The 11,722-nt window shown below is 42.5% G+C and overlaps 2 protein-coding genes across 2 annotated transcripts; one reads left to right on the top strand and one right to left on the bottom strand.

Moving 5' to 3' along the window:
• Window positions 1–676: 676 nt before the first annotated feature.
• LOC143357419 (uncharacterized) lies at window positions 677–4,386 on the top strand. The gene is made up of 3 exons (XM_076793898.1): window positions 677–978; window positions 2,676–2,847; window positions 3,416–4,386. The coding sequence occupies exons 2-3, from the start codon at window positions 2,680–2,682 to the stop codon at window positions 3,806–3,808; spliced, it is 561 nt and encodes a 186-aa protein (XP_076650013.1). The 5' UTR covers window positions 677–978; window positions 2,676–2,679; the 3' UTR covers window positions 3,809–4,386.
• Window positions 4,243–11,232, bottom strand: Recq4 (RecQ4 helicase). Its single transcript, XM_076793897.1, has 10 exons — window positions 10,754–11,232; window positions 10,215–10,532; window positions 9,687–9,987; window positions 7,531–9,638; window positions 7,264–7,375; window positions 6,400–7,199; window positions 5,654–6,277; window positions 5,330–5,489; window positions 4,912–5,231; window positions 4,243–4,812 (listed from the first exon to the last, which is right to left on the bottom strand). The coding sequence occupies exons 2-10, from the start codon at window positions 10,323–10,325 to the stop codon at window positions 4,582–4,584; spliced, it is 4,767 nt and encodes a 1,588-aa protein (XP_076650012.1). The 5' UTR covers window positions 10,326–10,532; window positions 10,754–11,232; the 3' UTR covers window positions 4,243–4,581.
• Window positions 11,233–11,722: the final 490 nt, after the last annotated feature.

Below are 11,722 nucleotides of genomic sequence, written 5' to 3'. Positions count from 1 at the left end.
GCGGTCCTGCTTCGTATACATACTGTGTACATATACGTACGTGCGCGCACGCACGCACGCACGCATATATATATATATATATATATATAGATACGATACTTTACCGACAATGAGAAAAGTCACGTGGCTTTGTTGTGTTTCCCTCGCATCTTGAATCGAACGGTCGTCAATTCTGTAAAACCTTTGTATTGCACCCGAGAAGGTAAATATCTATATATTCCATCGAATGGGTTGAGTCATTAGCAGTGGAAAATGGTATATAGTAAAGTAGAACATTCCGTACATACGGAACATAAAAAAGTGTGGACTGTACTTTAGAAACATGTCGATGCAACCAGATGGAACTACGATATCGATGACACTTTTCCTTTCGATACGTTTCCTACCTTGTATTCTGTAATTTTGACAGAAACAACGATGCGTATATTCGATGGGCATACATTTATATGGAAAGATTTGATTCGCACGCGGCGGATGTATAGTGCGATATATGTAAGGATTAGTTTCAATCGAATATATGTACATGTTGTACCGTCGAATAATTTTTAGTTAGGGACAATAGATGAAAACGTGCGCATGTTATTGCTGCACTGGATCAAGCGGTTTGATTGGTAAACACGACCATCTATAGTCCGCGTAGTTACAGGTTATCATGGCGAACACCTTTAGTCGGACTTGGTCGGACTACAGACTACGGATGAGTCTAGAGTTGCGTGCGCGTGTCTGCTACGGTGTCCCCGTTGTAATATGTTTCGATTCCGATTTCGATGCCGATACATGTTTATTAGCAACGCGGTGTTTCGAACGTAAATTCTCTTTCAACTTTCCATCGGAGTGCAAATCTTATCGAAGAAAAGAGAAGCGACGCAAAGTCTTGTTCGCTGTGTAACCTGGATCTACCGTACATCGAAGACCGAGTGAATTATCTGATACGCTTCTATTTACCAACTAGCGTGTTGCACGAACACCCTACCGTCCGTACGTGTAATGTTATTGAATTCTATTCAGCCATGCAAATGACTGCTCGGTTATCGCCGATTTACTTATCGGTGATTATTCTTCCTCGGGAAAACTCGGCTGAAGTTTTTGCTTGAAACGCACCGATAGTCGAATCGTTTTACGTACTACGGGAAAGGAGGAAAATCTGCTAGTCTATCCCGAATACCTGTGTTAACCGTTTAACTACACACATACGGTAGATCGTGTTGTTGCGTATCGATTATACAACGTACATTATTCGATCGAACACTTGGAATTGATCCGATTGCTATTTAGCGTGTACGATCGAACGATCATCCGAATTCAGCGTGTCCGGTATTTTGATGTTTGAGATTCGCCGTTTTCTCTTTTTCCCCGGAATGCGATACGGTTTTGTTTAGTACTCGGCGACTTGCGGCTTGCGTTCTGTGTATCCGCGTATCCCCGATTCGTTTTTATCACGTATCCAATACGTATCGTCCAGGCATTAAATACGTAGTCTGTTTGTTTCGCTTGACGAATAAATCAGGGGCATAACTACGCTTTCACGATTCTTCGAAATTACGATTTTGCATGTTCCGCCTCGAATCGGAAAGGTTAGCGTTGTTTCGAGTCTTCGAGCAAAACCTGCTCTCACGTTTCGAATACGTAACACGGCAATCAGAACGTAATTACACCAATTACTCCTAACCGCGAGTTTGTTCGTTACTTTTTATCATAAATATTCCACTATCTGAGAATCGTTAGCTTATTTAAATATTCCGCCATGACATTTATAGGTTGCGTTCGAGATTCCGAGAACGATCTCATTCGCGATTTCTTCGACGAGTTGCTCGAGCGGGCAACTAATAATTCCAAGTCTACGCAAAACTGATTTGTAGATACTAAATAAATTCAGGCTAAAAGCAGACGAGTTTACGTTTATTCTATCGTTTCTAAATGTTTTCGATCGAGTAGATATATTCTATCGTTTTTCTATCGTCTGTGCATCGTCTATGCAGAGTGAAAGTCTTATGAAATATTCTTTAGTTTACCAAAGAAAGTTAAGACGGTCAATTAATAACGATAAAGATACAGACTAAGCAAAGACGATACGTATTATTATATTTACAGTAATAGTCGTGTTTCATCAAAAAAGAAGAAAATGTAAAGGTTGGTCGACTCTTCGATTTCGCAACGTAACGATCACTTTTCGTTTCTGTCGTCAAGCTGATTATTTCAATTTCAATTTAACACTCGTTTCATAAATTATAAACATAAATTCAGAATGGCACATCGGTCGGCAGAGAATGCAAATTGATTGGAATCGAGCAAACTCGATGCGTCAATGGAAATGGCAGACGTAATCCGACGATCGGAGATCGCCGGTGTTCACTCCGCCTAGAGAAACGTTCGCATCGAGCTACCCAACCATTAGAATAAAAATCGTATAGATCGCGGTATCCGGGAAGTGACCCCGAGGATCCGTGTACCTACGCTCGAATTCATTAAGCTTTGTTTTCCTTGGTCGTATACGCGATTGCCACGGCCAAGAAAACGATCGCCAAATGGCAGGAGGAAGGGAGAGGGGGGGGGGAGAGAGAGAGAGAGAGAGTGCGCGAGTAACACAGGTGGACAGGGGCGAGAAAGAGGGGAGAGAGGGAAGTGGGAAGTAAGTGTACCGAATACATTTCGATACTTATGAGAATCTTTCGCAGGGAAATGGACAGAATTTACGTGGACGAAGAGACTGGCGAGATCATAAGCCTGCCAGTGACCGAATACGAGGTTCGACGGCACGTGATCGCGGTGAATAATGCCGAAACCGGGGAACCGGAGATGAACTTGTTGGGGACGAATACCGTCAAGACCCGAAGGGTGCGCTTCCAGGTAAAACGATAAGTAGCGTGTCTAGAAATCTAGTTCGAAACAACCGTCCTGTACTGGCCGTGTAGTCGTTTTTCTGTCCTCGTAACGTTCTATCGTTAAATATCGTATCTCCGATTGTACGTAAGTAGAAATTTTTTGAAATGGACCGACCGATTCGTGCCACGATACATACATACACGTAGATATCGCGTTCGTACGAAGCGATACGTTTTCTGACCTCGCCGCGAAGAGCGCTGTAAGCACGGTGACCGATTCCCGCGGTTACTTTCGATTACTTTCGATTACTTTTGAATCACTCGACAGTTGCGAATGCGAACAATCGGAGCAGTGAAAACGAAAAGTTGCTAGGTTAAATTGAAACATGTAGACGTGTAAAACTGTAAAACTCGATTTCGCGTCAAACTCGTCGTCGAGTCGAACAAACCCCTCGTTTCGCGCGAAACTGGTCCGAACGGAACGACCAACGATAAACATCCATTTACCGTGATCGTACTTCTTTTCGTGTACCTGTACGCTAAGGGTACGTACGTCAAAGACTTAATAATAATAATAAATAGCAATTGTTTAGATTCCGAAAGAAGTGAAGGAAACGTTGTCGACCAAGGACGGTTCCAAGAAGACCAGCGAAAATCTGAGGGAACTAGAACCCGTTCCCGTTGGTACGTGCTTCTTCGGCCAGATACACCCGATTTGCGTGTTCTTGCTGGCAATCGTGTGCTTTCGCTGGTTCTTAACGGTGATCGTGGTCTTGGAGGTGGCGTTCCACATTTGGGCACACCGCAAAAATAAATCACTGAAGAATGCCAACGTTTACTTTCGTTCGCCGTTTCACGCGATCTCGTCCGAATTCTGCGCGATCTGCCAAAACGAGACGTGCATGGATCGCGTTGGGAAAATGCAGCAAATACGAATGCAAAGATTTTTGCGACAGTGCGATTATATGAAACGCATCGTAACGTGAGAAACCTGGGCATCGTCGCGGAAACATTGCAAAGCGTCGCGTTATAATTTACAATCGTTTCTTCCTTCGTCGGTTGCGAAGAACGCAACAGAAACGCGCGTCTGGTATTACACATAATTTAGTATTAAGAAAGTAACCGAGTTACTAGGCATTTTTATTGTTGTCAGTTGTGCGAAATTACTAACGCGCGGATTCGACATGTATAGAATGTAGAAGATAGCAAGTAACTGGTGCGGGAAAACAACATTTTTCTATCGGGGATTTCCTCTATCGAATAATGATAAGAACAGAAAAGTATATGTGACGATAGTTAGTTTCGCGCATATCTATTATATTTTCGAGAAGATTAACGAAAACATATCTGTTACACGTTCAAACTGCAACAAGAAACGAGAACGAGACCATTGGATTATCGTTTATTTAAAAAAATATAAGGCGTTATATATTAAACTTTATTCCATGAATGTAAAAAATAAGTTACTCCGTTAAGGCACTTGTAAGCAAATATTTTGCATATCACAACTTGTATAAACAACTTTGTCACTCGTTATCGAAGCAATAAAATTTTCCTCATTATATCTCTCGCTCTCTTTCTCTCCTCCTTTCTCTATAGGTAAAAATACTCCGGTTCAACACCCGTTGAAAATAATTAGACGTTCTACGCGTAGTACAATTAACCGAATGATCGATCGCGTCCTACGACATGTGTTTCAAGAGGCGTCCACTGCCAACGGTTCTATAGAAATAAATTATGATTGCGCGAACGCGTCGTCCTAACGTAATGCTAAAATTTCCCTGGTTGCTATTTGACACAGAGCATTGAAGTTGCAGGCAAGATGAGATCTCCAGAAACGGCATTTGTTCCAAACGTACGCGGGATAATTTGGACTCTGTATACCGTGTAAGATTCGAGCAACCGCGCGGCCATTAAAATTATTGTCCCGATAGCTTACGATCAAGTTTCGAATATCGCCGACAACCTCCGCCTCGTTTTCCAGTTTCATCTGAAACAAAAGTATAAAAGACGCGCTTAGTCGTTTCGAGAAACGACACGTTCGTTTCTGCAAGTATGCGATATCTTTCGGACCGATTGTATTTCGTACTTGTTGTTTTGGATCGATGTCTAGGAGTACTTCTCCAGCAAAGTATTTTCGAATAATGATCTTCAATTCGTCGGACTTGTTGGTCGTCTGTTCGGTCATGGTCGTGCAATGAGTCACCGACGGCATGCTAAACTTATGAAGCGTCATGCTAATCGTCTCGAGTTGTTGCAAAGCCGACACTTCTTGGAACTGTGCGCGGTTAACTAACGCGTCCAGTGCTTCGTCCAGCTCCTCTTCCGTGAGATCGCCGGGTGCTCTCACTCTTAATCCTAGCTTATCGTATCTGACCGAAATCGATGAACGCTTCGATGTCCCGTTCACTGCAAGCATATTAGCATACCAAACAAATCAGTATTCGAATGCGTGTAACGCGTTCGAATCTGTCCTCTTATCGGTCGATAATTATAATTGGACACACCTGTCTTCCATTCCAAGTTTTTAAGATGACTCTTTACCACTCCGCTGTCCCATCCAATAGCGGATGCCACGTCTACGACTGGAAACTCGATAACACTGTTGTCTTGGTGCGATATACCCTTCTGCAAGTCCAACGCTATCGCCATAGCGAGCGGTGGTGACTAAAATAGGAATGGGAATAGTAATAGTCAATAGTAATATTAATATTAATATTAATAGTAATAGTAATAGTAATAGTAATAGTAATAGTAATAGTAATAGTAATAGTAATAGTAATAGTAATAGTAATAGTAATAGAAATAGAAAATTGATCAAATTGGCTCACCGATTGCGCCGCTTGTTTCAAGGCTTGAGGACCACTGTAACTGGACACCGTAGCGCTTACGTACACAGACGAAAGGACGGTGATGAACCTTTTCTGGTGCAATTCGAGGTAACATAGAAGGGTCGAAATCGACTCTTCCGTGATATCCAAAGCTGCGACGGTTTCGTTGACCGGAATGGCGACCTCGTGGCCAGGACATCTGCGATCGCCATTTCTCTCGCGCAGCTTTGCGCACGAACACGGGACGAAAACTTTCTGAAGTAACCGTCTTATCGTGTGCCTATCGACGCCGTTCGCGTAAATATGCCGTCGCAATTCCCACTTGTCGTTGTCCTCTTTAGGGTGCAAGAACAAATGACAGTGCGCCAAGAGACCGTCTCGTCCGGCTCTTCCGACTTCCTGGACGTAGCTTTCGAACGTTCCGGGCATATTGTAGTGGATAACGGCGCGAATATCTGGCTTGTTCAGGCCCATACCAAACGCAACGGTAGCCACAATGATTCTGGTCTGACCGCTCATGAATGCTTTCTGAACGGTTTTTCGACGATAGGCCGACAAGCCGGCATGATACGGTTCCGCTAACGAAGATACTTTGCTGTTGGATCTATCGGGATTCTGTGGATCCTGTTGAAGAAACACGAATTACGAACGCTCGACGCAGTCTTGCAGTTGTAGTTGTGCTTGCGTCGTTTTTATCGTTGTTATCGTAATTGTTATTAATGCCGCGCGAATAAAAATGATCGTACCTGCAAGGACACCCTGACGAGGCCAGCAATTCTCATGCATTCTTCTCTACGAGTGCAATAAATAATGATCGAGTCGCACTTCTGGAACCTATCGCTCAGCAATAATTTGATTAAACCCTGATCTCTGTTCTCGTCCCTGGAGACTGTTAGCAACAGGTTCCGTGGCATTGGAATATCGGATATCACCCCACCCATTCCATCGTGTACGCCTAGGTGATTTACGATGCTTTCGGCGGTTGTTTTGGTTGCGGTAGCGGTGAGAGCCAGCACCGTTCGGACGCCTAATTTTTCTTTGAGCACCCGACATACCATTAGATAAGATGGACGGAAATTGTGCGACCACTGCGAGATGCAATGAGCCTCGTCTATGCAGGCAAAAGCGATCGGGGGAAGCTGTCTGAGCAACGCTCCGAATCCGGTGGACTTCTCGCCGGCGACCACAGCTTCCGGAGAAATTAGCAAAATATCCATTTTACCCTGCTTCACCATTTGCATTACATTGTCCCGCACCTTTTGCGTTTGACCCGTGTGCAGACACGCCGCATTTAGAAATTCCGGCACGCCCGTCACTTGGTCGTCCATCAAAGACACCAACGGCGATATTACCAGAGTGATACAATTCGAATGTTTCGCGTAAAGGTACGCCGGTAATTGGTAACACAAAGATTTGCCGGAGCCAGTCGACAGGGTGACCAAAGTCGATTGACCGGAGAGTATTCTCATCACAGCTTTCTCTTGTCCAGGTCTGAAAGTCTCGTGGCCGAATTGCCGTAACGCTTCGAAGACTTCGGACGGTGTCTCTGCAACCACGCGTAAAAGGTTATTTTACTGAAACGCCTATAATTATCGACGCGACGACGATACCTATGCAAGATTGATCTTCCTTGGTGTCGTAGAGAGGCCGTACAATGCCGATCTCGGGCGGTAGCAATTTCGATATCAAATCTTCGGGAATTTTATGTCCGCTCAAAAGTACCTAGAAATTTCATCGAGTACAGAGTAGAGCGATTATACCTGATAACTAATTACGAGTAAGTATAGGTAAGTACGAATGATTACAAAGTGACAAAGTGCTATCTCGTATGTATGTATGTATGTATGTATGTATGTATGTATGCATCAATACATTACCTCGTCTTCGATAGGTTCCCATAGATTGTCGTGGGACTCGTCCTCGTCCTCGTCCTCGTCCTCGTCCCCGTCCTCGTTCTCCTTCTCGTTCTCGGTTTCTTCTTTGGCCGACTGATCTTCTACCACCTTGGAGCAGTAGGCTGGTTTTTGAGGTAACCGATCGATTCTATTAGCATGCGCCACAATCGCATTTTGACTAGCCATTTGTTGTGCCTCCTCCAACGTTGGGAATTCCGAGGATTCGTCCACCTCGTCCAAAGGTATCAGGTCGTCGCCTTTTCTTTTCGGACAAAGTCTCGAGAAATGACCAACGTCGCCGCACCGGAAACAAGTCGCGACGCTGTGTTTCTCAACGAAATCAGCCACCTCCAAACTACCCTCGCTAGCTCCCAATTCCTTTTTCCGTTGTTTCCACTGATTTTTCTTGTACTTTGAGAAATTAAAGTGTTTCTTACCGCGCACAAACACTTTCTTTTTTAAATTTATTCTGACAAAGTTCTCATTTATCTTCCCGTCGGTTACCTTTTTCTCCAATTTTTCTTTATCCGTCAATTTTGATTTTGGTCTCGTGGATAGAGCCGAATCGACGGGTACATCGTCAGTGGTAGAAAACACTGACTCGGAGCACAGCTCGATAAGGTCTCCTTGACTTTTCTTGTTGATCATAAAACGTGGAACAGCTTGTAGAGTTTCTATAGCGTATATCGTCGGCTGTTTCTTCTCTGTCGTATTATTCGCACCTGCAGTTTCGGTTTGTAGAAAATCGTCCTCTGTGTCGTCGTCACGCCGTACAGTCTTTTTCCTTCTGGAAGATCTCGTTGTTTCCAAAGTACTTTTCTTCTCCTTTTTGTTATTCGTTCCTTTTACGGTATTTCTTTTGCCGGCGGTACTTGCTCGCGTTTTCGTTTTCTTGTTCGTAACGTTTCCGTCGTTTTCATTGAAATCTGGATCGTCACCTTCATCGTCCGACGAAACATTTTTGATTCTCCTTCTAGCAACTTTGCGGCGACGCGGTTGTTTTTCGTTAGACGATTCATCCGCGACTTGTTCGTTATTCGACTTTGCGTTTGCAGTATGTAGTGGATCGTTTATTATATTTTTGCTTGTTCCGCTGCTGCTACTGTTTCTTGCTTTTGTTTCTTTATCGCTTGAATCGTTAGTTTTCACTGCAGGAATAGTGCTAGCGCTATAATAATAATCGGTACACGGTTTTTGTTCATTCGGAGGTGTAATAACATTGCCATTCGAATTCATAATACGGACGCTGACGTTATTATCTATGCAGAGCTTTTTAGCGGGACAGCTATCTTGGTCGTTTGATCGTTTTTTAAAGTTTCTGATACGTTTTCTATGGTCTTCTTCCGAATCGCTGTTACAGACAAAATCTTCTTCGTCGGATATTTGTACGAATCCAGGTGCTTGCGCTTGTATATACTCTTTGGGCGAGCGAACGCTGGATTCCATCAATTCGATTCCGGAATCACTTGTACCGGAAAGTCTCTGAGAATCCAGTGTTGGATATTCCAAATTATTCTGCTTGGTACACCTATCCAACCAGCCTGGATTCAAATTTCTATTAACCGTATGACCCTCTATTAATTGCTGCACCGTGCCGATAGCTTGGGTGATTGGTTTGCGTTCGACGATCGTAACTTTCACCGGATCTCCAAACATACCTTTCGTCTCCTCGAGGACGTCAACTCTGTTGTTGATATTTGTGTCTGTGGTTGCGGTTTGTTCCTTCGTCGATGCGTTACCGTTCGCATCGGCATCGATGCTTTTTTCTGACTTGACTTTTAACTTTGTCGCGGATAAAGATTTTCTAGGATTCCTCTTTGTAAAACTCGAATCTTGAAATTTATTCTGCGATAGTTGAAAAGACGTTGATCTACTTATAACTAAGGACTGTCTTTTTTTAGGCATTTGTTCGTTGCTTTTACTCAAATGTTCGCCCCAAACTCCTTTCACATTTTTCAATTCTGTTACCTCTTTTACAAAATTGCAATCCGTGGATTGATTTTTGCTGCAACACGGATCTACGTTCTCTGTATCTTTTGCACCCGCGTCTTCGATATTCTTCCCCTCTACAGGTTCTGTACTTTTTGTCCCTGCATCTTCAAGATTCTTTTCATTTATGTTTATCGTATCGATCGTACCAGCGTTTACGGTATTCTTTTTCTCTATGCCATCTACTACGATCGTTCTGTCTTTATGCGCATTTTCAGTGGTTTCCGCGATTGTAATTTTCGTACAATACTTATCGTCGTACATCGATATTTCGCTTTTGTTTCCAATCTCTTCGACCGACATACGTGTTACGATTTCTTTAGAAATAACCTCCTGTACCTCGTCCGAGAATGTAATATCCGTAAGCGTTTCTTCTAAGGCGCGTGTCTTTAATTTCCAATACATTTTGTACGCTTCTTTTATTTTTATGTCAGCCTCCTTTATATCATTCTAAAAATTGCAAACAGATGTTTGTTAAAGGTCAAGGTATTTATATAGCATTTTTTTCTGTAAATTGATGTGTACAGAAAACGGTAAGTAAAATTAATTTTCAATAGTCTACATTTAACGAAGACTATGGTCCGATTGATAAGCGATATTGAAAACTAAAGTATGTCTTTCTAAACACCGATTATTTTGCAACAAAAAAACTACATAAATAGTGTATATATAAATACCTTGTTTGGTTTACGTCCATGTTTTTCCGTAAAGCGACTTTCCCATAATTTGACGCGAACCTTGTATTTCTGATAGGTTGTTTTGAAAACAGGATCCTCTAATATATTCATGTTCGGATGTGGAATAATAATACTCGCAAAACTGATGCACTTCTACATATGAGAACGATTTGTAATATATTGAAGGTTAGATCACGCGAGTACCCTAAACTCTGCGGGAGCATCCCGCGTAAAATACTATATACAAGTATTCAGGAGCAAAGTGCGCATGACAGCGACAGTCGACGAGCCTGTCCGTTTCGCTACCAGATGCGAGCTCTTTTGAAAAAAAGTAACGTTCGATACATTCGAGTGACGTTCTTTTAATTTCTCATTATTTCATTTTCACGATACAACCCGTTTTATTTTTACCGTACAATTTGTATACAAATACATCTCACACTTTGTTAATTATACTGATAATAATATACTTTAAGTAAGAAGATAGCGTAATAAAGTATAGCGTAATAATGATTGCGTCGGATCTTTTCACCACATACCTTGATATTTACATGGTCCCGAGTTGTCCTACAACAAGACCGTATTCCATCTGTGCGTACTTTTTTTTTCTTTTGACTAAATATATAGGTGGTCTTGTTCGACACGTTTGGATTTTTGGATGATCAGATATATCGATTCCCGCGTGTTTGACCCTCTTTGTGTAGAATTTTTCTCGCGTTTGCGTGCTATACGCACGTGTTCTGGAATGTTGACATCGGGTACTCATTCATATTCTAAATCTACATGTTAGGCACAATAGTGGGAGTGGTTACGTAAGCACCAAAGTTTCACGGTAAGTAACATTGACCCAAGTTCGTGGACGCAGTTCTAGTTCGAACCGTAAACGCATATTCCAGTCTCGAATAACGTTTTTGTGTTAATTTTAACACGATTTCTTACGAAAAATCTAATCATGTTAATAAACATGTTCCCGCACGTACGTATGTAGCTATATTTGGTAAAACGATAAAAGGTACCGTTATAAGAAAATAGACGCATACCGAACAGGTGTTCTTTCCAGATAGAAAGTCATCGCACGAGATAAAAAGTATGACAATCGCATCGAAAAGGAATGATGCGACGAAGAGTTCCTCTTGAACATTTTAATTGGCTGACTTTTTGACCGTGAAATTTAATCGACACGGTTGATTAGAATTACAGAAACGACCGGCAGGTAACCAGGGCAAGCACGCATGTGTAGCGAGTGGCCGTGTGGCATCGATCCGAATAAATGAAAGTCGAATGACAATGTCCGATGACAAAGTATGCATCGCGTGGTAGGGTAGGGATTTCACGTCGATTCGTGGTTGGTTTTCCATCGGCGTGCTATAATAAAAAGGTTAAGATCGCGAGGAAGCAGTTCGTTTGAAGTTTCGAAAATGTTGAAATAAATGAAATTGCCAGCTCGCGATAAGTTTTCAGCTGACAAACTTTTGCAAGCCTCTACGATCTACGTTTTGAAGCTCGCT

The sequence above is a fragment of the Halictus rubicundus genome, chromosome 9, assembly GCF_050948215.1.
Source record: "Halictus rubicundus isolate RS-2024b chromosome 9, iyHalRubi1_principal, whole genome shotgun sequence".
NCBI classification, from domain to species: domain Eukaryota; kingdom Metazoa; phylum Arthropoda; class Insecta; order Hymenoptera; family Halictidae; genus Halictus; species Halictus rubicundus.
The sequence above is the reverse complement of the archived record's forward strand: the minus strand, read 5'-3'. Positions and strand labels throughout refer to the sequence as shown.